Source organism: Schistocerca piceifrons, chromosome 9, assembly GCF_021461385.2.
Source record: "Schistocerca piceifrons isolate TAMUIC-IGC-003096 chromosome 9, iqSchPice1.1, whole genome shotgun sequence".
In the NCBI taxonomy this organism is placed as follows: domain Eukaryota; kingdom Metazoa; phylum Arthropoda; class Insecta; order Orthoptera; family Acrididae; genus Schistocerca; species Schistocerca piceifrons.
Window position 1 is genome coordinate 159,854,634 of NC_060146.1, and position 26,358 is coordinate 159,880,991.

The window sequence follows — 26,358 nt, forward strand, 5'->3', positions numbered from 1 at the left end:
ACATCAGGCGAAATCTCTCACCAGGACCTCATACCTGACGGGAGACAGTATTTTATACGCATCTTTACGTGCTCACCATGCGCTCAGAACTGAAAAGAGCGAAGTGATGCAGCCGACAAGCATACTACAGACACTGTCGAACACATATCTGCAAAGCTTTATTAGTTTCTCACAGTGGTTTCCATTTCTTGACCGATCGGAACTTAGTTTCCGAATATCCCTCGTACATAGATTCAGCTGTGTCGTCATAACAAGACACAGCCCGTGCAAAAGGCACCACAGGCGCAAAGACGCGAACTGGTCCCAGTTGCATAGAGACTCGCCACTTGGCGCAAGTTCCACCAGCGCCACAAGCAGCGCTGAGGGGAAGATATTGACTTCGCCTCGGCCAATTGTTTCCGAGTAAAATCTGCCAATGGCCGGACGACAACGGACAGAAGCCTACTCGGGCGATAGAAGAACAGCTCTCACCCCCTTGGGTACAAATCATAGTCCAGGGCTGACTTAGACAGGAAACGTCGTTCAGTGAACTCTTAAAAGTGAACAAACAGTTGTAAAGTGCATTTGCTATGTAGTGTGAAGTCTACCTACGATTATTTGCACTTAGCCACTGAGGGCCTTTTTTGTGTTATATTTCATGCAGTGTTGCAGACTTCCTTATTGAACTAGTCAAAAAGATAAGTAAACTTTTTTAACTCATTTGTGTGACTTTGTTACTAATTTGTTGGAGTGTTGTAGAACCTTCGTTCCCCTAGCCTGTTACCTGACCCTGGGGCATAGCTCTGTAATAGTGGCACGGAGAAGTAGTCATAGTGGTGTACAGCACCAGAAGGCCTTGCACGAATTCACAAACTCGGCCTTCCGTAACAACAGTGGCAACTCGGCCTCCACAGCAGTAGCGACGAAGCCCTTACAAAACTGGCGACGAGGATTTACAGAAGATTCAAAATGGATAACCTTCTATCAATAATCATGGTTTGGTTAAAATAGAATTTGTCTTTTTGAGTGGCGGCTTTCCCTCCTCCCCGCGTCCTACGAAGCTCGAAGTGTCGCCCTACAATGCCAATATTGGTTCTTAAGGGAGAAACTGTGATGAGCGATGCTGTAGGGCGTCCCTTTTATAGACAACTAGGTGCTGTGACGTCATTATTACAACGCACCATTGGTGCCGAAGGGTGTCCCATCGGTGGACGTTCTCCCAGTAACTTGGGCACGCATTCGTGTAATTCGAAAACTTTTATCGGTTTCGAATGATATAGTGTTCAATAATAATTCGGTATTGTATAATAACGTATGGACTACTCCAGTTGATAAAGACCATCCCGTTGTCCTAATGAGAGTCGGCCGCTGTGGCCGAGCGGTTCTAGGCGCTTCAGTCCGGAACCGCGCGGCTGCTACGGTCGCAGGTACGAATCCTACCTCGGTCATGGATGTGTGTGATGTCCTTAGGTTAATTGGGTTTAAGTAGTTCTACGTTACTGATGACCTCAGATGTTAAGTCCCGTAGTGCTTAGAGCCATTTTTAAATCTTTGGACACCACTAACGCCGGAATATTTGAAAGCGAGGTTCGTTGCGTAAATGCGAACAAACAATTAAAATGGAAAACTGCAATCTGTATTCATGGAAGAGGTCCGATTTTTCGAGATAAATTGGCTTACTACACTGCGGAACTCCAGTACATTCGAATGGTGAAACCATGTACCGGTAATATTTATTTCGCTGTTTATTTATTGAGATGAGCAACCAGTAAGCTCTGCGGGGTAAGCTGCCCGCGCGGAATATGAAATATTTCCGCTCGCCGTGTTTCCAGTCTGGAGAATTTAATACACGTCCAGCAAACGCGGTGAACGTGTAAGCGCAGTGGCGGGAACCCGACGGACAGCCGACCTCTGCCGGAGATCGCGGGAAATACAGTGACGGAAAAAAAATCACAACACCAAAAAATAATGTAGAGTAACGAAATTTCGAAAATACATTTGTCTAGGTAACACATTTAAGTGTTTAATTTTGCATGACCACATGTTAATGTAAGCGAGAGATAGGCCATTGCAAATGTACATTAATTACCGGCGTAACCGCCAGAATTTTGAATGTAAGCATGCCATCGTTCATGCGTTGTGCTATGTAGGTGCCGGGGGATGGAGTTCCATGCACTTGGTCGGTCAATACAGGGAGGTTAATACTGTGTGTGGATGGTGCTGGATTGTCACCGGATGACGCCCCGTATGTAATGGACTGGAGACAGATCAGGTGATAGAGCAGGCCAAGGCAATATATCGACACTGTACAGCATGTTGGGTTACAGCAGCGGTATGTGATCGAGCGATATCCTGTTGGAAAACGCACTCTGGAGTGGTCATGATGAATGGCAGGGCTGCAGTTCATATCATGAGATTGACGTACCTCGTACAGGTTTGCAGTCACTGCGTGGCATAACGAGAGCGCTCCTGCAGTCATACGAAATCGCACCCCAGACCAAATCTACAAGTGTAGGTCAGGCGTGTCTAGCACAGATTCGTTTCATCCCCTCAGTTGGCCTCCTGCTAAACAATACATGGCCGTCACTGGAACCGAGACAGAACCAGCTTTCACCATAAAACACAGCAGACCTCAACCCTGTCCTCGTATTAGCTCTCGCTTGACACCGCTGAAGTCGCAAATGGCGTTGGTTTGGGGTCAGTGGGATGCACGCTACAGGGCGGCTGGTTCTGGGATGTCCTTGAAGTAACCGATTTGAGACAGTTCGTTGTGTCACTGTGGCGCGAATTGGTACTGAAATTGATGCTGCACATGCAATACGATGCGACGGAGCCATACGGCGATCAAGATAGTCTCCCCTCTCGGTAGTGACACGTGGTCGTCCCGAGCCCGGTCTTTTTGCGACGGTACATTACCGTGACCACCGCTGCCAGCAGTCATTTACAGTGGCTATATTCCTATATCAAGGATTCAGTCGATGCACGACTGAGAGAAGAGCAAGCTGGGTGTAGAGAGCACAGAAGTTGTGTCGATCTCATCAACACACTGCGTATAATATTTATGCAGAATGGCTGAATACACTCTACCTTACATATATTGATTTTGAAAGACATTCGACTCTCTTAATCGGAGACCCGTGGTCTAGGGGTAGCGTCTTTGATTCATAATCAAAAACGTCTTCCGTCACGGGTTCGATCCCCGCCACTGCCTAAAATTTTTGATAAATAATCAGCATGGGCGGCCGAAGACTTCCGGCATAAGAAGTCAGCCTCGTTCTGCCAACGGCCTTGTCAAAGAGGGCGGAGGAGCGGATAGAGGTTCAGGGCACTCTCTTGTCCTAGGGGTGGGAAATTGCCCCTAAAGGCGGAAGAATCAGCAATGATCAACGGCATGAGGATACAGAAGGCAATGGAAACCACTGCATTAAAGACACGTAACGTGTATCCACAACACATGTGGCCTGTAATTGAAGAAGTGTCATGATGATCTCTCCATTGGCAAAAGATTCCGGAATAGTCCCCCATTCGGATCTCCGGGAGGGGAATGCCAAGGAGGAGGTTACCATGAGAAAAAGACTAAATAATCAACGAAAGGATAACGTTCTACGAGTCGGGGCGTGGAATGTCAGAAGCTTGAACGTGGTAGGGAAAGTAGAAAATCGGGAAATGCAAAGGCTCAATCTAGATATAGCAGGGGTCAGTGAAGTGAAGTGGAAGGAGGACAAGGATTTCTGGTCAGATGAGTATCGGGTAATATCAATAGCAGCAGTAAATGGTATAACAGGTGTAGGATTCGTTATAAATAGGAAGGTAGGGCAGAGGGTGTGTTACTGTGAACAGTTCAGTGACCGGGTTGTTCTAATCAGAATCGGCAGCAGACCAACACCGACAACGATAGTTCAGGTATACATGCCGACGTCGCAAGCTGAACAGATAGAGAAAGTGTATGAGGATATTGAAAGGGTAATGCAGTATGTAAAGGGTGACGAAAATCTGATAGTCATGGGCGACTGGAATGCAGTTGTAGGGGAAGGAGTAGAAGAAAAGGTTACAGGAGAATATGGGCTTGGGACAAGGAGAAAGACTAATTGAATTCTGTAACAAGTTTCAGCTAGTAATAGCGAATACCCTGTTCAAGAATCACAAGAGGAGGAGGTATACTTGGAAAAGGCCGGGAGATACGGGAAGATTTCAATTAGATTACATCATGGTCAGACAGAGATTCCGAAATCAGATACTGGATTGTAAGGCGTACCCAGGAGCAGATATAGACTCAGATCACAATATAGTAGTGATGAAGAGTAGGCTGAAGTTCAAGACATTAGTCAGGAAGAATCAATCCGCAAAGAAGTGGGATACGGGAGTACTAAGGAATGACGAAATACGTTTGAAGTTCTCTAACGCTATAGATACAGCAATAAGGAATAGCGCAATAGGCAGTACAGTTGAAGAGGAATGGACATCTCTAAAAAGGGCCATCACAGAAGTTGGGAAGGAAAACATGGGTACAAAGAAGGTAGCTGCGTGAAACCATGGGTAACAGAAGAAATACTTCAGTCGCTGAGGAATGAAATAAATAGGAAGTGCAGGGAAGCTAAGACGAAATGGCTGCAGGAAAAATGTGAAGACATCGAAAAAGATATGATTGTCGGAAGAACAGACTCAGCATACAGGAAAGTCAAAACAACTTTTGGTGACATTAAAAGCAACGGTGGTAACATTAAGAGTGCAACGGGAATTCCACTGTTAAATGCAGAGGAGAGAGCAGATAGGTGGAAAGAATACATTGAAAGCCTCTATGAGGGTGAAGATCTGTCTGATTTGATAGAAGAAGAGACAGGAGTCGATTTGGAAGAGATAGGGGATACAGTATTAGAATCGGAATTTAAAAGTGCTTTGGAGGACTTACGGTCAAATAAGGCAGAAGGGATAGATAACATTCCATCATTGGGGGAAGTGGCAACAAATCGACTATTCACGTTGGTGTGTAGAATATATGAGTCTGGCGATATACCATCTGACTTTCGGAAAAGCATCATCCACACAATTCCGAAGACGGCAAGAGCTGACAAGTGCGAGAATTATCACACAATCAGCTTAACAGCTCATGCATCGAAGCTGCTTACAAGAATAATATACAGAAGAATGGAAAAGAAAATTGAGAATGCGCTAGGTGACGATCAGTTTGGCTTTAGGAAAAGTAAAGGGACGAGAAAGGCAATTCTGACGTTACGGCTAATAATGGAAGCAAGGCTAAAGAAAAATCAAGACACTTTCATAGGATTTGTCGACCTGGAAAAAGCCTTCGACAATATAAAATTGTGCAAGCTGTTCGAGATTCTGAAAAAAGTAGGGGTAAGCTATAGGGAGAGACGGGTCATATACAATATGTACAACAACCAAGAGGGAATAATAAGAGTGGACGATCAAGAACGAAGTGCTCGTATTAAGAAGGGTGTAAGACAAGGCTGTAGCCTTTCGCCCCTACTCTTCAATCTGTACATCGAGGAAGCAACGATGGAAATAAAAGAAAGGTTCAGGAGTGGAATTAAAATACAAGGTGAAAGGATATCAATGATACGATTCGCTGATGACATTGCTATCCTGAGTGAAAGTGAAGAAGAATTAAATGATCTGCTGAACGGAATGAACAGTCTAATGAGTACACAGTATGGTTTGAGAGTAAATCGGGGAAAGACGAAGGTAATGAGAAGTAGTAGAAATGAGAATAGCGAGAAACTTAACATCAGGATTGATGGTCACGAAATCAATGAAGTTAAGGAATTCTGCTACCGAGGCAGTAAAATAACCAGTGACGGACGGAGCAAGGAGGACATCAAAAGCAGACTCGCTATGGCAAAAAAGGCATTTCTGGCCAAGAGAAGTCTACTAATATCAAATACCGGCCTTAATTTGAGGAAGAAATTTCTGAGGATGTACGTCTGGAGTACAGCATTGTATGGTAGTGAAACATGGACTGTGGGAAAACCGGAACAGAAGAGAATCGAAGCATTTGAGATGTGGTACTATAGACGAATGTTGAAAATTAGGTGGACTGATGAGGTAAGGAATGAGGAGGTTCTACGCAGAGTCGGAGAGGAAAGGAATATGTGGAAAACACTGATAAGGAGAAGGGACAAGATGATAGGACATCTGCTAAGACATGAGGGAATGACTTCCATGGTACTAGAGGGAGCTGTAGAGGGCAAAAACTGTAGAGGAAGACAGAGATTGGAATACGTCAAGCAAATAATTGAGGACGTAGGTTGCAAGTGCTACTCTGAGATGAAGAGGTTAGCCCAGGAAAGGAATTCGTGGCGGGCCGCATGAAACCAGTCAGTAGACTGATGACCAAAAAAAAATCGGAGAGTTATGTGGCATACCTTGGAAGAATATGGAATATCATCAAAGATAATGAATATTATTAAAGCCATGTATGATGCATATGAATGTAGGCTGCAGTACAATGGGAAACTTACTGAATCCATCCAAACAAATGCTGGGGTGAGGCAGGGATGTATTCTGTCACCTACGTTGTTTTTGTTTCTACTGGACAGCATAATGAAAACAGTTGTGGATGGTAGGGGAATGCAAGACAGGCTTGAAGACTTTGACCTTGCTGACGATGTCTGTCTACTCTCGCAAAGATTGCGTGGCATGGAAGAAAATCTGGAAAGACTGAAAGAGGAAGAAGAAATAGCAGAACTTAAAATGTTCAGGAAACTAAGGAAATGAGAATGGGCTCTGAAGAAACCAGCGAAGCTAACAGTGTGTGCAAAGGAATTGAAACAAGTAGACTCCTTTGTATATCCAGGAAGTACAGTCTGTAACGATGGAGGGGCCGAGGAGGATGTAAAGAGTCGGATACGGAAGGCAAATGGAGCCTTTGTACAACTGTACCCTGTCTGGCGTAATAAGAACATCTAGAGACGAACCAAGCTGCGCTTGTTCAATAGCAACGTAAAGTCAGTCCTGCTGTATAGTTGCAAAACATGGGAGGTAACAAATATGATTCTAAACCAGCTGCAAGTCTTCATAAATCGGTGTCTTCGGCAAATTATAAATGTGAGGTGGCCAGATGTTATATCAAATTACTAATTGTGGGAGATGACAAACCAGCGACCAATCCGTGAACGAATAAAGGAAAGAAAATGGAGGTGGATTGGTCACACAATACGCAAACAACAAGGAGCTGTCGAAATGGCAGCACTGGATTGGAACGCACAAGAAACACGTAGACGTGGCCGCCGAAAAAGACACGGAAGGGAACGGTGGAAGGAGAAGCTCTGAAAGCTGGTAAAACATGGAGTGAAGTGAAATGTTTGGCTGCTAACACAACCAGATGGAAGGTCTTTACTGCTGCCCTAAGATCCAACAGGAAATAAGCCAAGTAAGTCATATTCCTGCCAAGTCTTTGTGCTGCAGTATCGCAGTATCGCAGTATCCAGCTTCTTCTGACTCTATTACATGACCTCGGTCAACCTCAGAGAGGTGTCGATAATGGCATCTTTATCGCCTTAGAGGCATTCTTGCCTAACATCATTTCACCACGTCCAGTCACAAAGGTATCTAACGCATATTGCGTATACCGAAAGAAAACCTTATAGTGCATCCTTGTAGTGGAGCTACGAACGCCTTTCTTATGCGATTGGCGCGAAATCTGAATAGTCATCATCTTTCAGATGTAAAAACAAGGCTTCTAGATTTCGTTTATGTCTCACAACTCCTCTGTGGTGCTGTGATTTTCCATCAGTGTAGCTGGATGTGGAATTGCAGGTCCAGCGACGTAAATCGTTTACCACCGAACAGTTGGTCAGGCTGCCTACCTTTCGCAGGGCGTTTCCACGTGTACGTGATGAGCATGATCATCACATTCCGCATCATTTTCATTTGCTTTGGACAACACTTCAACACGGGGTCGGCCTTGTTACTACGGACTTGGCGATGTTAGTGTCACAGGGTGGCCGGGTGCCCTTCCTGTCACCAGCCCATACCCCCGGGTCAGAATTAGTGTACCCCAGCTGTCTGCGTCTAGTGTAAGCCATGAAATAGTGCGAACGTTTTTCAAATGTCTGCGAGTCGTGTACTGGAGGCAAGACGCGGGGTTCTGCCCGGTATTCACCTAGTTGGATGTGGAAAACCGCCTAAAAACCATATCCAGGCTGGCTGGCAAACCGACCCTCGTCGCTAATCCGCCGAGCGGAGTCGATCTGGGGCCGGCAGACCTGCCCGAGTTCAGGAAGCAGTGCATTAGCGCCCTCGGCTAACCTGTCGGGTGTAATTATCGCATTCCGCATTTCGGTATTATTTACGATCGAACCAATGTCGGTCCGCTGAAGTGACTCAGAAACAGGAGGCCTTAATTCAAAACAATTCTACATCTGCATCTACAGACATACCCCGCATGCCACTGTATACGGTGCGTGGCGAAGGTACCCTGTACCACGACTAGTAATTTCCTTCCCTGTTCCACTCGCAAACAGAGCGAGGGAAAGGCGACTGTCTACATGCCTAATTTCTCTTACTTTCGTGTTTCTTACGAGAAACATACAGTGGCGTCAGTAGAACTGATCCGCAATCAGCTTAGTAGTGTCCCTCAAAAAGACCGACACCTTCCCGCCAGCGATTGCAATTTGAGCTGACGAAGCATCTTCGTAATACTTGCGTGTTGATCGAACCCACCGGTGATAATTCTAGCAGCTCGCCCCTTAGTTGCTTCGATCTCTTCCTTTTAATGCGACCTGGTGGAGATCTGAAACACTCGAGCGGTAGTCAAGAATAGGTCGCACTAGTGTTCTATACGCGACCAAATGGTTCAAATGGCTCTGAGCACTATGGGACGTAACATCTGAGGTCATTAGTCCCCTAGAATTTAGAACTACTTAAAAACCAACCGAAGGACATCACACACATCCATGCCCGAGGCATGATTCGAACCTGCGACCGTAGGGGTCGCTCGGTTCCAGACTGTAGCGCCTAGAACCGCACGGCCACTCCGGCCAGCAAATGGCTATGAGGACTATGGGACTTAACTTTTGAGGCCATCAGTCCCCTAGAACTTAGAACTACTTAAACCTAACTAACCTAAGGACATCACACACATCCATGCCCGAGGCATGATTCGAACCTGCGACCGTAGCGGTCTCACGGTTCCAGACTGAAGCGCCTAGAACCGCTCGGCCACAACGGCCGACACTATCTTCACGTCCATAATATTCATATTATACTGCAGGACGGTTAAGTTCGCTTTGACGACCTATCTGTGTGTTGTATGTATTTGTGTCACCTATCCCTAGTATTAATTTATAACTATGGGACAGTTAATTTCTCCGTTTTCACCCTCCCACGTCAAATATCGGTGAGGGGGGGGGAGGGGGTGGAGCGGCGTTGGCTGTCAACAGTGCAGGCACCGCGCACTTCAGCCAACTGACAAAAAAAAAGATGAAAAAACAAGAAACAGAGAGCCGAGATCTTTACATTGAATTTAAAACTTTTTAAAGGTAAAAAATGAAGTAGAAACTGTTACTGTCAATAGGAACTGCAAGGACCTGCCATGGGGTAAAGAGTCATTTGTTGGCCAGCGAGTAGCATAGGAATGTGGGTGTAGGAATGTGGTGGTGTAACGATGGAGGAATGGTGCATAGCAACGCTGGAACACCGCACTGTACTAATCGCCAGTAATAACAAAAATTGACGTTGCCGTGAGCATCCTTGCTTTCGCTCGTAAACGCAGTTACCGCACAATAACAGGGTTATTCTAAATGATGGACCCATTTTCAAAGCTTAATATTTATTCAAGTACAAATCCAAATTGGACAAGCTTTATATCAATGAAAAGAGGGAGTTTCAAAGTTTTTTTCCATAATGTTTTATTTCAGTTTAATAAATTTAATAATTTGTAATTAATTAGTTTCTTAATAATTAGTCAATAATTACAAATGTGATAAATGTTATAAATGTTCGATGGTGGCTGCGGAAGCCAAACTCGTCCCACACACGCAAAAGCGTATCTGCTGTTACTGAGTGCACGGCAACAGGGATCCGGTTCCGCAGATCGTTCAGAGTGGTTGGTAGAGGCGGGACTTGAACAGTTTCCTTCACGTAACCCCATACGAAATAGTTGCATGGTGTGAGATCAGGAGATCTTGGTGGCAAGAAGTGCAGAGCCAGATTCTCAAGTCCCCTGCGACTGATCCAGTGCTGAAGAATGGAGTCATCCAAAAAGCCTCATACATTACAGTGCCAATGGGACGGAGCAATTGCGGCTACTGAGCGCTGGGTGGGTTCACTCTGACGTCAGCAGCGCGGCTTGCTACTGCGCATAAACCTCGTGAACGCTACCATAGTTGCAGACCTGCCACACTGAACTCTGGCGAATTCGTCGCCTCCGCCTGTTGTCGTGTCATGGGACTGTCAGCAGACTCCACTACAGGTAGCTGACTGTCGAACATGACCTTACGGATGCCTGTGCTATCGATATCGTGGTCTGTGTCGTATAGAACAATCTGAACTTTCTCGCATTGTTATTACATTTCACTGATGGCATCCTGTGATGGACTTTAATTTTTCCGGCGTACAAGGATCCTGCGTTGCTCAAACCAACGGCTAATGCTTATGCGAGTTAGGAAAATTGTTTACCTATTACTGTAGGTTAGAGCGAAAGAAAACCTCGTGGCAATATAAACCTGTCGTCGTATCAATGCTCAAGGCATTTCCTTTTGCAGCACCTGACGGACCTAATCGCACTATCTTGGCATCACATTCCATTTTCTGCCATTAGCAGTGTGACCATAGTTCGATTAAAATTGCTTGATAGCTGACACTTCACCCATTGGAGCGGCTTTCCGCCAATCAGAAAGCTTGTCGTCACGTCCGAACCGTTTGCGCCGTTACCAAACTGCCACAAAAATTGGCCAGTTCACTTCGAATTCATTGTCCGGCATTCGTTCTTGAAGTGTTTGGATCCCGAGTGATGGGTCTGGCACTTTTATTACGTATTTCATCACACATGATAACCACACCAAAACCAATGTGCATGGGCGCGCACGCACGCACACACACACACACACACACACACACACAAACACGCACACGCACGCACAAACACACACACACACACACACACACACACACACACACACACACACACACACGCACATACACACAACGCACACGCTTACACACACACACACACACACACACACACACACACACACACACACACGCACGCACATACACACAACGCACACGCTCACACACACACACACACGCACGCACATACACACAACGCACACGCTCACACACACACACACACACACACACACACACACACACACACACGCACATACACACAACGCACACGCTCACACACACACACACACACACACACACACACACACACACACGCGCGCGCACGCACGCACGCATGCACATACACACAACGCACACGCTCACACACACACACACACACACAAACACAACAGTGCTAATGAAATACACATATCTCTCACACAGCACTAACCAGACACTACTGGATACTTCGCTCAAGACAGGATTCAGTGTCACATACACAGTTATCATAATCACAGACATCGGCTTACATTAGATAAGCTTCGCACCACATATGACGAATTTTTGAAGGCTACAACTCATCGTTGCGGTTTGGTCATCAGAGTCACAAATATAACCACTTAATGAGGATAGTGGCATATTGTAACGGTTAGCATATAAATTTGGTGTGTAGAAGCTCGTAGATTCGAGTCTCCTCAGGTGTAGCTAAATTATTTTTGTTTCTAAATCTAATATTTTTATTGAGTTTTATTGGTTTAAATGTATTTTCTTATAATTAATAATTCCTCATCACTTCAGTTTCATCATCGTATTGACCTTTCTAATTCCTCTTCTTTCCTATCATTCTTTTTTCGTTTCGAATCTGCCTGTGTCGCATATAATCTGCACTCAAGTGCCAACCACGGCTGCTCATCGGTTTTTAAAACGGGAACTCGTCTAGCCAGTGAGAGGACAGTGTCAGGTAACCAGTGATAGCGAGAAATATTACAGTTTGCTTGTAGTGCTGAAACTGAATTTTTTTTTCTGTCTTGAGTTTGCTCATAGAGGTTAGCTTTAATCACCATGAACAAAGTGATTGTGATTTTAGTCCTGCCACAGACTGTTTACCGCCATTTTGTCAGATACATTGCACATCACAAGGTGTGGTTGGTTTAGGATACGAATTAACATTCGTGGCTACACAACACTTTGCCTACAGCAGGTCAGTCATTCATCAGTTAAAATCAACTATCGACAGAGCATCTCGCATTTACGTGATATCTAGCAGCGGCCACTTCCAACGCTGCTCCGCATTACACATTAACAGCATTTGTGTAGTAGGTCGCCATGTTTGTGTGTCGCTTGTAATTGAGCTGTAGCCGGCAGCTGACGTGGCAACACTGTAGCCTGCAGCCAACGTGGAAACGCTGTAGCGGCAGGTGACTGACGTCAGCTGTCAAGTAATTTTAATCAGACTGCAGTTAGCAGAGTAGTGTACCAGTGCTGACGTGTCGGTGTTTTGGTGTGTTCCAGCTGTCCGAGCTGGAGCAGCGCGTGCTGGAGGCAGAGGCCCGCGCCGAGGAGGCCGAGGACAAGGTGAGTAGCCGACAACTCTGCAGTTCCACTTCCCACCTCGGCTGTCACACCATAGGCTCATTCTAGTGATGTGACAGCTTCAAGTACTACTTCTATCGTAGCTTCACACAGTGACCTTTCTACATCTATACAAATGTAAGCCTGTCGTTGTATAACCACTGTCATAGTAAACTCGACAGAAAACAACGTTCCACACTCCTCAATGATTTAAAGTGCCCTTACTGCCACTTTTTCATACCTGTAAACATAAAAACTCGTAATGTATTGCACAGAACATTCCTCCATATCGACTGATTCAATACTATGCAGTGTATAGACACTCACCACTGCCCAGCCGACCGTACCTATCAGGATGAGCCAGGAAGACTGTGCCTTTTATTTACTGGGTGTTTCACAGTTCATGTTAACACTTCTAGAAGACATTTGGTAGATCGAGTTTTACATGGGAACCCATGTCGGGAAAGTCATCCAACGACATTACAGAACGTCAAAGTTATAGGCCCCAGCTCCTGAAAATATTTGTATATACAGGGTGACTCGGTGACAATGTTACGAACTTTGTAGGATGATGGAGAAGTAGGGTCCCTGCAGCTGAAACGAACGAGAGTCATAAGCAAACGTCATCCTCACACCTCTGACAGTGTAATATATGTACCAGCAGTGTTGTTGCTAAGGTTGTAGAGTAGGAAGCTTTCAGAGGTGGCAGTATGGACCAAGAAAAAAATGCCTACTAAATATGGGCTCGACCATAGGTATCCATTTTAGAGCCCATGTGTCAGACTTTTTTTTTTTTGTTTTGGTCCACCTCTAGAAGTCGCATATCCTACTAGCTTTAGCTGTAACAGAACCAGTACATGTATCCCATTCTCAGAGGCATCAAAACGGTTTTCGTTTATAACTTTCGACTCGTTTGTTTCAGCTGCAGGGACCCTTCCCCAAATTAATACATTTATCCTTCTCCCTCATCCTAGAAAGTTTGTTACAACATCACGGAATCAACCTGTATATACATACATTTACAGGCACCAGTACCTGTAACTTTGACGGTCTCTAGCGTCGCTGGATAACGTTTCCAGACATGGGTTCCTGTGTAAAACTTGACCTACTAAGTCCCCTCTACAACCTCTAGAAGTGTATAACATGCATTGCTAAATATCATGTTAATATTTTGTCGGTAGGTTTGACATTATCATGAAATACATATTTTACCTCACACACAGACATATTCAGGCTTGCATCATTTTGTATAGTAATTCATTCTACAAAAATCAAATCAAAATTTCAAATGTGACATGGAGCAGTATAAGTGTAGCAAACAAATACCCAGATTGTCTCTAATTACGTATGTGTTTTCATATGACAGCTTATAACTTCGGTAAGCTTATGGAAGTTATGTTTCAATGTTTGAAATGTATTTTTCAAGTTTTGATAGGAGTAGCACACTGAAATGTCAAGCAACCAAAATCAGCTGATCAGTGCATAAGAACGACAGTGAATGTACATACAGCAACCAAGGTGGAACATGGAATTCTCTTTCAATTAATTTCTGGCTGTAGCATGCAAAATGAAAAAAATAAAACTCCAGAAATTTTAAAATGAATATAGGTTAGAATTTATGGATGTGTGTGTGTGTGTGTGTGTGTGTGTGTGTGTGTGTGTGGGTGTGGGGGGGAGGGGGTAGAGGTGGGTGGAGGGACGTATCATTGTGTATGTGGGATAGCTTTCGAAAACCAGAACCAATTTCGATAAAACCACTAATAGGCGTGATATGTTAATGGAACACTGACAAAACAGCCAACAACCTGTTGATATGACACGAATATACCACTCGTTTTCGATCGATTCTTCTCATACCCACGCATGAGTGCTGAGCAACCCTTCCCCCATGTGTTTTTCCAGGCAGTGGTTGATAGATGTGTTGGAACCTGCCCCCATGCATTTCACACTCACGCCTTCACATGACACGCCTTTCCCAGCGCTTCGCTTCAGTTGCCAGGAGGACATACGCTGCTGAGACAAGCAACAGCAGCACTACAGCCACAGTACTACATGTATTCGTCGTTCGCGACCACTTTGAGGTCACCCCTTTCCCACCCCCACTCCACCTCCACCCCCACTACTCTACTAGGTATGAAACGCTCCCAGTACTGTCGCTGATTGGATTAGTGACGCTTAACTAACACTACACACTCGACCCTATTATCATTTTGTTCCGACAGCATCAACATCATTCCCCCTGTGTCACTATGTCTAGCCGAGCTAGGGGTGCCTTACCCCTCCCCTTCCACCCTCCGCCGGGGGTCTGGAGGCCTTTTTCTACAGTTTAATAAACATTGCAAATTTCGTTGAGGTTTCTCCAGGCCTTTCAGAATAATGCTGGAACACACAAAAACCCCACCTCCTCTTATACACGTGAATCACCTAAAACTTGCACTGCATGTATTGCAGAAATGGAAAGTGCTATTGATGTCCAGTTTTCACAGACTTGATTGGTTGTCATGGGCTAGTAATCTTAGCCAATCAAAGATTTTAATAACACTTAGAAAGTTTATTTTCTGTGTAAACATACACTTTTCAAATGTATCAATGCCTGTTGACGTTAGCACACTAAAAGTAGGGTAAATTAAAATGTCAGTGGCGTTTGTTGCAGGATTCTAGCGCAAGTCGTTTAGGAGATACCGTATTTTGAAAAGTTCCGACAACGGCATGTACAGTACCTGTGGTAACACACAATAAAGAACAACACAAGTGCATAAATGAGTTATGTGGACGCTGACCAGTAACGAGACAATTGACCACCAGCAGCTGCAATACAAGCTTCCAGTCTGGTATGGAATGACTGCTGGACACGTGCTAGCATTTCAGCAGAGATGTCTGGGTAGGCTACAGTAATACTCGTTGGTAACATCAGGTATAGTTGGTGTGCCCTCGTAGTCAGTGTCATTCAGAAATAGGGAACAGGCCAGCCAAGGTACAGGTCCCCTGCATAGAAACCAGCAATTTGGAAACAATTTATGAAGACATGCTGTCTTCGTGCACTAGGGGCCGGAAAGTCATCATGTAGGTACCACAGGTTCTTCCTAGTCTGCAATGGAACGTCCTCTAGCATCCATGGAAGATGGTCTGTTAGGAGGCTGCGTTACTTGTGCGTGTTCAGTGTTTTACATATGGAAAACGGCACTAAGAGCTGATTTTTCACTATCACCCACCACACATTTACACTCCATAGACGCTGATGTTTCACCTGATGAAGCCAATGGTGCTCGTAAAGAGACCAACAGTGCATGTTTCGGCGGTTTAGCTACAGATTACTGATAAATATGTCTTCATCACTAAACAAGATACATGAAATATCTGTAGTATCCCATCTCAATTCCCACATACAGACGTGAACACGATTCTCATAATGGTTTCCATGCAGCTCTTGATGAAGAGATACGATAGCGATGGAACCTATGTCAATGGAGTAAACGCAGGACACATACCTGACTCATGCCACTTCCTTAGGCGATTGCACGGGAGCTAACATACAGATCAAGTGCAATAGCAGCAAGAACATTGATTTCCCCTTTTTCTGCCGTCAGTTGTTTACTTCTGTTACGTTGTCCAGGTGTTACACTACCACTTTTATGTAACTGGTTGAAGGGGTTGATAAATAATTGCCTATATGGTTGACATGTATTGGAATAGCTTGCTGCACACACCATAAAAGAATGAGCATCATTCTTCCAACATTCTCCATGCACCATGAGCTTATCGGCTTTTTCTCCCCACTAACTTGACTGTCACACACTAACTTGACTGTCACAGACTAGCAGGTTGCAGTAGACTGAAGAAACACACACGCCCACTGTAAGTAAACAGAACAGCATCATATCTAGCAAGTACGCAAGTAGAATGGCACAAACAAGTATCAGGTGGAAACTTTCAAAATACGTTCTCTCGTAAAAGACTCGCATTAGAATCCTGTATGAAATACCACTGACATTCTAATTTACGCTACTTTTAGTCTCTTAATGTCAACAGGCACTGTTCCAATTTTAAAAATCTATATTTGCACAAAAAATACACTTTCTAAGTACTACTACAGTGTGTTGGTTGGCTAAAAATACGAGCCCCTGACTACCAATCCATTCTGTGAAAACCGCACATCAACAGCACTTAGCATCTGCGCAATATTTGCGGTGCAAGTTTTAGGTGTTTCACTCTGAGTATCTATTTGGTTATGAATCCTTAGGATTTTTAAGAAGAGGTCACGCGATGGTTAACGTACCAAAATGGCAAGCTGTTAGTAACACAATACTCTTGGACTTTTGTTTTAGTTACTTTGCGGTGTCAGTCACTTCGTTCCAGTTGCCGAAATGTCAGTCACTACATTGGGATGAAGACAAATCAAAGTATCATGATGAGTATCCCGCAGACAAGTAAGTCTGCGTGACAGCGAGGAGTGGCGGCTGGCTCACTTTGTTTCTGGTATGAAGGCTGAAATCTGGTTTTGCAGGATAGAGCGGATCAGGTTACGGTTGTGGAGTGGACCGTAATCAGTTACTGTCAGTTGCACAAAACACACAAACTTTTATTTTGTTAAGAACCACTTAATTACACAATGCCTTAAATGGATCAAAATAAAATAATATGGCAAACTTGAGATACTTCCTGGGCTGAAGACCCAAAACCACACCAAAAACAAGGACGGCTGAAGGCCTGAACACAAGTTATAAAAAATTGCTTTAAAGAATACACGCGGCTAAAGGCCACACTAAAAAAAATATTGCACATAAATACTCGGCTGAGGGCCACACGCAAGACATTGAACAACTCAGGGCTTAGGGCCTGGATAACAAGAATTTCAGATAGAGTATAATTAAAAAAAATCATTTTAAACAAATGAATCTTCAAATTTTTATTTTAGATGGCTGAAGGCCTTATCTTAAAAATATTTCACGTAAAAGCTCGGCTGAAGGCTACACACTGGATTTTGAACAACTCGGGGCTTAACGCCTGTATAACAAGAACAACAAACTTTCAAAATTAAATTTTTAAACGAATCAATCTTCAAATTTTAATGTAAGTCGGTTGAAAGCCTTATTTTAAAATTAAAACAAAGAAAATTAATAGACGGCTGAAGGCCTCGCACAGTACTTCAGACTAAAATGAAAATCACAATCTAAAACCAACAGAACAGTGGTCTCAGAAGTGTCTGGTTTCTGTTCGCACGAGATAAAACACAACTAGCGACAGTACGGTGGATGTTCGCATCACTGAACACTCACTTATAACAGCAGGATACAGGTGACACGGCAGATGGGGGGGGATCCGGACCTATGAAGGGGATCCAACCCTCGTACATTTGTGTGCTTTATGTATGAAGAGGCATTCCTGCTTTATAAAAAGAATACCCTAATGTACTGCAGCCACACAGGCATCGTCAAATGTTAAACGCAAAGCCAGTCAGTAACGTCAAATATTCGTATATACGAATATAAATAACAGCATATGCAAGAGTCATCTTGTCAGCAACACTACTGTTCTAAACAAAGTGCCGTACTGTAGTTACAAGAGGTTTATGTTAAGTTCACCACGTGTTGCTGCTGTAGGCTTACGCAAGTCTTCAGTGACCAAATTCAGCCTCCGGATGTTGGTTTTCTCCGTGCCTATAAAACACATTACCGCACTATCGGCAGCTACGCCTTAAAGGATAACCGGTTTCACAACAAGCTCCACAATAGAGTGTTTCGCATTCGGTTGGATGCCATCACATTCCATCAGTTCTCGTCACCCCTTTACACCACTATGATTTTATATGCATTCTTTAAGAGCAAGTATCTACCCTTCTTCTCCACCCCTTCTCCTTCTTCTCCCTGCCACTGGCAGATCCTGTGTTTACTCATCGTCGTCAGTGTTGTGTTCGGTGCTGTTCTCCTGTGCGTCCAGAGCTGTGCTTTTAATTGTGTGCTGGACTTGTACGTAGTGTTACTGTCAGTGATCGTTATGTGCTACACCGTCCATCGCCACTTTTATGCTCCAGCCGTACTTCGCCTTGTGTTCTTTTAATTGTCCCAGTGTGAGGTTTTTCTGTGCGCAATACTTTTTTAGGGTTTTTATCTCCATTTTACAGTCGCTCCGTTTTTGTCTGTTCTCTTCTATTATGTTCCACCTTTTTATATTTATGTACGCAATATTTTCTCCTTTGTAATTTTAAATGTCTTCTATTGTATAATTAAACTCATAAGGGCTGAAGAGCAGCACATATGCTGCTGCCTGCCCGCCCCTGCTGGGGCATTGAAATACAATAAACGAAAAAAAGCGGATATCTAGCTGAACTTCGATCTTGATGGTGTGAACGTATGTGATCACTGTGACGCACCATTTTTCAAACGGTGTCCATTTTGTAAAGTGTAATACATACATCCCACAGGAGGGTAATCGCTGCATCTCCCGGACACTCACTTTCCGTCAGCTTCAAAAATGGTTCAAATGGCTCTGAGCACTATGAGACTCAACTGCTGTGGTCATAAGTCCCCTAGAACTTAGAACTACTTAAACCTAACTAACCTAAGGACATCACACACATCCATGCCCGAGGCAGGATTCGAACCTGCGACCGTAGCGGTCGTGCGGTTCCAGACTGTAGCGCCTTTAACCGCTCGGCCACTCCGGCCGGCTTTCGTCAGCTTCCTGATGCACATGGTGAGTCATTAGCAGCTAATATTTTTCCTGTCATAATTGTTAACACAAGCCTTTCAAATGAGACTCATTAAAGATTGAACTTGCGACCTAGCACTCAAGGGGTTCCTTGTGAGTCAAAGCTGACGACAGGCCATACATAAGTAATGCAAGGGGTATCGAGCAGGCGAAGACGAGGCGGTAACGGGCGTGTTATCAGATAAACCGACGACGCGGGCGGAGGGTCGATACGTAGCGTGGTAGCCGTCCGCGCCTCTTGCTGGAGGAACGGGCGAGCGGCGCGGAGCTGGCGGCGTCTGGCGGTCTGAGGTGACAACTAGGAGGAGGTAGCACGCCAGCGAGGAAAGCTGCCGGGGCTAGGGAGACACTACACTGCCACACGCTGCCCACTGCTGCCATCTCGTTGCCGTTCAACGTAGGTAGGCCTACAGTATACTGAGGTGACAGAAGTCATGGGATAGCGGTATACGCATGTACATATGGTGGTATTATCGCATATACAAGGTACAAAAGGACAGTGCACTGGCGCACCTGTCATTTGTACTCAGGTTATTCATGTGAGAATATTTCCGACGTGATTACGGCCGCACAATGGAAATTAACAGATTTTGACGCTGCATCTTAGTTGGCGCTAGAGGCATGGAACATTCCAGTTCGGAAATCATTAGGCAGGCAATCATCACAGGCCGCACCACCCCCTCCTTCCGCCTCCTAGATTCCTACCTTACCGTCTATGGCTGCCCCATTGCCCTCACTCCCACCCTCAAGTACCTTGGCATCACCCTCGACCGCCGCCTTTCCTGGATCACAGTTCAAGCCAAGGCACGTAACTGTCTCCGTCTCCTCAAACTACTCTCTGGTCGAACACGGGGATTAGACCCTTCCACTATCCTACATAGCTATAAGTCCCTGATTCGCCCCATCCTATGTTATGCCCACCCCCCTTGGATCTCTGCCTCCCCCCATCACCTATTACAAATCACTCCAAATTCTTGAGCACCACGCACTCTGCCTCACTTATCACATCCATCTCCCGTCCCCCACGTGGATCCTTCACGATCTGATTCCCTTCTCCCAACTTCTCATGTTCCTAGAACAAATACAGATCCTATTCATCTCCCACAGACTGGATCCCTCCCCCCCATCCTTCGGTTTCCCCCATCCTCTCCCACCCTAGCACACTGCCACACGTGTACCTCAGCGTCACGCCTGCTCTCCATCTCCAACACACTCCATACCCTCGCCCAAGGTGGCTTCCGCCAACTCCACCTCCCAGACGATGTCCTCGTGCCTTCCATCTACCCCTCCTACCAGATCTAATCCCTCCTCCTTCTCCCCATCCTACTCTCCTATTCTCTCCCTCCCTCTCTCCCTTCCTTTCTTCCTCCTTTTCCTCTGCCGAACACCTTCTTTCTCCTTTTCACTCCCCCCCCCTGGGCTTCCAGCTCATTTCTTTCTCCCTTTCACTGTCCCCCTCCTACCCCCCTCCTGGTTACCCCATACCGTCTCTCCCTTCCCCCTTTTCTCCCCCCCCCATCCTCCCTTCACCCGGCGGTAGGTCCCCTTCGGTTCAGTTATTTTTAACATTTTCGTTGTGGTGTCAGTGTTACTCCAGTGCCGTGTGCAGTGCTACGTTCCACCAGCACCAACAATGTCGCCAGCATCATTTGTTTGTGTTAACACTGGTGTTTCTTTGTTTTTTGGGTCAGCTCACAGTGTTCATTCTTCGCATGTGTGTGTGTGGTTCTCATCTATGTTGTTTTTAAATCTATTTATACCATTCTCTGTTATGTAATCTTTTCTCATTTGACTATGTTGTTTCTGTAACTCTCTTGGCTGAAGAGTGGCGTATTGTGCCACTGCCAGCTCGCCCCATTTTAGAGGGTGAACTAACAATAAAGAAAAAAAACATTTGGCAACTGAACATTCCGAGATCCACAGTCACAAGATGCGCCGTGAATACCAAACATCAGACATTACCTGTCACTACAGACGACACACTGGCCGGCGGTCTTCTCGTTTCGACCGAGAGTACCAGCGTTTGCTTAGAGTTGTCAGTGCTAACGCATAAGCAACATGGCGTGGAATTATCGCAAGAAACAATGTGGGATGTACGAAGAAAATATCTGTTAGGATTATGGCAGCAGACGAATGACGCGAGTGCCTTTGCTAACAGCTCAACGTCGCCTGTAACGCCTCTTGTGGGCTCGTGACCATATCAGTTGGAACTTAGATGACTGCAAAACCGTGGCCTGGTCATATGAGTCCCAATTTCAGTTGATAAGAGCTGATGGTAGTATTCGAATGTGGCACAAGCCCCACAAAGCCGTGGACCCGAGTTGTGAACAAGACACTGTGCAAGCTGGTGGTGGTTCCGTAATGATGTGGAATGTGATTACATGGAATGGACTGGCCCTTCTGGTCCCAATGAATCGACCATTGACTGGAAATGATTTGTTCATCTCTGTGGAAACCATTTGCAGCTACTCATGAACTTCATATTCCGAATCAACAATGGTATTTTTATGGATGACAATGTGCCTTGTCACCAGGTCACAATTGTTCGCAATTGCTTTCAAGAACAATCTGGAAGCAAATGATTTGGCTATAGACATTGCCCGTCATAAATCACATCGAACATTTATTGGACATAATCGAGAGGTCAGTTTGTCTACGCCGGCCGCTGTGGCCGAGCGGCTCTAGGCGGTTTAGTCCGGAACCGCGGTGCTGCTACAGTCGCAGTTTCGAACCCTGCCTCAGGCATGGATGTGTGTGATGTCCTTAGGTTTGTTAGGTTTAGGTAGTTCCAAGTCTAGGGGACTGATGGTCTCAGATGTTAAGTTCCATAGTGCTTAGAGCCATCTGAACATTTTTTTTTTCAGTTTGTCTACAATATCCTGCACCGGCAACACTTTTGCAATTATGGATGGGCGTAGAGGTAGCATAGTTGAATATATGTGCAGCGGTCTTCCAATGACTTGTTGAGCCCATGCCATGTCGAGGTCCAACACAATATTATGAGGCTTTTGCTATTTCACTACATGGATACGAGGGTGTGCGCGGAAAGGACAGGAAGTTTATTTTGTTGCGAACCACATCTACATGCCTACTCTGCATTTCACACTCAGGTGTCTGGCAGAGGGCACATCGAACCACATTTAATATATTTCTCTGCCGTTCCACTCTCGAATATCACACGGTAAAGACAAAGACGTTAACCTTGCCCTGCGGGCTCTGACTTCCCTTATTTTATTACAATGATCATTTCTTCCTGTGTAGGTTGGCACCAACAAAGTATTTTCGCAGTTTGAGGAGAATGTTCATCGTCGTATCTAGTTTTGGTTTAGGCATCCTTTCTTCTTATTTCAAGAAGATTGAAGCTGATCTTTCCGTCTCTTCTTAGCATGTCCAACATTCCTTTGCCCTTGACGTGTATATTTATATATTACTATATTCGTTCTAGGGGTGGCTGTTTTCGCTGAAACAACCGGTTTTCGGTAATATCGGTTTCTTTCAACGTCAGTTTAACTGGACTATTAAAACCGTTGAAAGTAACCAGTTTCTGAAATAACCGATTATCGGTTTCTTATTCCTATTATTTACCGTAATAAACGTAGAAATAGAGCAAAGATTGGAAAATTTTTACTCTTGGTTTCAAGATACATAGAATCAAAATATTGAATTAAATAGGCAAATAAAAGAAAACAGTCCGTGCACCGTTCGCCGCTTTTCTCGAAAAGTGGTAAGCTGTTGAATATTACGAAAAATCACCAGTATTCTCGTATTGATTCATATTTTTTGGAACCCTGCTCAAAAATATGTCGTAATCGTGTATCATACCACTATCCGGGCGTTACCGACAGTCAGTGTTAAAGGGTAAAAAAACAGGATGTCTTAGACCTCTATTTTTTCGTATTAATTCATCCTTTTTCAAGAGCTACTTTCTATTTTTATTGTTACTATGAATGAACTGTTGTTAAATTTTCAGTTTATTACTGTGACAATAATTCCCTTCCTCTTTTATTATTTCATAGAAATGGTAGAGAAATCTTTAATCTTTTAAAGCAATTGTAGCACTGTACTTCATTGTTATGACAGTTCGTAAAAATATTACTAGACCACCATAGTTGGTGTCAGTCAGAAATACTACAGTCCAGTCAAGGTGGGGGGGGGGAGGGGGGTAAGGCTGGAAGTCTCTTACACACTAACACACGGAAACAAAGACATTACTGTCTCAGCATTGCTCTACCTGACCTTATGATATGTGTTTGTTGCTCGTTTCTGTCGCTCATGGTTATTAAAATAGCACTGTCCGCCTTTACCATTTTCTATAATAACGCAGTATTATTAAAAAAAGATTTATTTAAAAATGGGCTCTCAGCACTATGGGACTCAACTGCTGTGGTCATAAGTCCCCTAGAACTTAGAACTACTTAAACCTAACTAACCTAAGGACATCACACACATCCATGCCCGAGGCAGGATTCGAACCTGCGACCGTAGCGGTCGTGCGGTTCCAGACTGTAGCGCCTTTAACCGCTCGGTCACTCCGGCCGGCATTTATTTAAAAACCAGAAGTCTTAGCACTGCTACTGTGGCCAACTGATATTTGGTTTTTTTTTTGCTCAGTTGTTAGCAAAAATTAAAATAATCACCTGTTATAACCGAGACCAAACAAATACCGAAAAATACCGTTATTCAGAGCTAGAATACCGGTATCGGTTTTAACTGGTTCTTCTGACATCCTTTCTATACTCTTGTATTTTCTGAAGTATGCTTTTGACAACCAATTCATTCCTTATTTGAGTACTTTTTAACCGATCCATGAGTCAGTAACCAGCGAAAGATCTCAGAAGTCTCATCTCTGCTGCCTGAACCCTCCTCCTCTGACTGGCTGTTAGAGACCAAGTCTCTGACCCATCTATTAGAACCTCACTGACACCAAACTGTACAATTTTAGCACTGTCTTTTTCCTAACTTTTGTGAGGAGAGCGCTATTTATAGTATCTAACAACTGCTGGAATTTTTACCATTTGTACTCTTGATCACTGTGCGATATGTGAGACCTTTCATCCAGGTATATACAACGGCTAATATCAATTATCATTTTTGTCCTTAAATGCTCCTTACCATGGAATGCAATTATCTTAGTTTGACGTTTAGATGGCTCTGATCACTATGGGACAATATTTGAGGTGATCAGTCCCCTAGAACTTAGAACTTCTTAAACCTAACTAACCTGAGGACATCACACACATCAATGCCCGAGGCAGGATTCTAACCTGCGACCATAGCGGTCGCGCGGTTCCAGACTGAAGCGCCTAGAACTGCTCGGCAACTCCGGCTGGCTCACCTTTAAGTATTGTCATATTATAATCATTTACCACGTTGTGGAACAACTAAATTGCTCTCTGTAATGTATCTTCTGAGTCTGTTAAGATTATTTGATCTGCATACAAGAGTGTATTTTAAAATTTTCCCAGCGAATCGAGTGTTCAAATTTTGGGCTTGCTGCCGTTCGCTATTTATCCATATCTCGATTGGGCACCTGCGATTCAGCTTCAGGTGAGCCATCGAAGAAACAAAGACTTGCTCCGTTACGTCCTACAGAGCGCTCTGCGAATGATCCGTGCACTCGTCAAAATTCAAGTTGAGAAGACGTACGACTCTCCCCGGCGGCAGCGTCCTCGCTGGTGGAAGCAGCTTGTGGAACTTCACAGAAGAGCTTCTGTCAACTTTGGAAGGTAGGAGACGAGGTACTGGTAGAATTGAAGCTGTGAGGACGTCGTGCTTGGGGAGCTCAGTTGGTATAGCATTTGCCCGCGAAAGGCAAAGGTACCGAGTTCGAGTCTCGGTCCGGCACACAGTTTTAATCTGCCAGGAAGTTTCATATCAGCGCACACTCCGCTGCAGAATGAATATCTCATTCTGCGATCATGTTTCCAGGCGGAAGTGGCATTTCTCAACAAGATAATGCTGCACATCACTGAGCCCTGGTAGAAATTGCTGTTTCGAAGAGCGCGCCGCAGCGCGTAATGTGAGCAGTCGCCCCGTGTTTCTGGCGGTGGCGCCGCTGTGGCAATCGCAGCTTTGGTGTCTCCCTCTGGTGGGAAAGGTGAAAGGTTGCCTGTTCACGTGCATTTAAGGAGCGCTATGAGCTCACCAGTTCCTCCATTGACCGTCTCCTGAAGGAGGGTGCCCTCCTCTTCAATCAGCGGTACAAGGTCGACCCCTCCCGTTCCCCCCCTCAATCCCTGCGCTGCCAGAGATGTCTGCGCTACAATGCACATCCAACAGCAGAGTGCCGCGAGGCCCCCACCTGCCCGCATTGTCGGCAAGCGCACTTCCTCCGGCAGTGCCCCAACCTCCAATCCCCTCCCTCCTGTAATACCTGCAGCCTCCCCCACCCCACCTACTCCCAAAAGTGCAAAGCCCGACCCCCTCCCACCACTCCTGAACTCACCGTACCTGTCCGTCCCCTGGACGCCCCCACCCCTCCTGGCAATTCCCTTCGTCCCCCCCCCACTGCTGAGGACATCATCAGGTTCCTCACCATTGTCCTTCAAAACGTCCATCCCTTTCAGCGCCCCCACACCTTACAACAGATCTCCCTCGCCGCCCGTTCCATATTCCACCTTAAAATGTACGCCACCTTTTCCAATAACCAGGCCCATTTCACCTTCTCCCGCCTTGACACCCTCGTATAAGTCCTTATCATGGCGCGACAGCATCGTATCCTTTTCAACAATATCCGCTCCCTTCCCGCCAACAAGAACCTCTTCCTGCACACCCTTGCTACCCACCGTGTGGATGCCTTCCTCCTCAATGAAACCTTCCTCCAACCCCACCACTCCATCCACACCTCCCCCTATCTCCTCCACCGCTCCGATAATCCCCTCCCAGTTGCGCGTGGCGGAGTTGCCATTGGCCACCACCGCCAGATCCCCGTTCGGCTCCAGCCTCTCCTTCCCGACCCCACCGAACACCTGATCCTTAGTCTCTTCTTCCCCGGCCTTACCATTACCTGTGCCACCATCTATGTCCGCC

The 26,358-nt window shown here is 45.2% G+C and overlaps 1 protein-coding gene across 1 annotated transcript in view; it reads left to right on the plus strand.

Moving 5' to 3' along the window:
- Positions 1-26,358, plus strand: part of LOC124717037 (uncharacterized protein CG43867) — a 594,156-nt gene that overhangs the window by 177,619 nt on the left and 390,179 nt on the right. Inside the window, exon 2 of the mRNA XM_047243692.1 lies at positions 12,562-12,624. Within this exon, the coding sequence (XP_047099648.1) occupies positions 12,562-12,624 (63 nt within the window). The remainder of the gene's footprint in view (positions 1-12,561; positions 12,625-26,358) is intronic.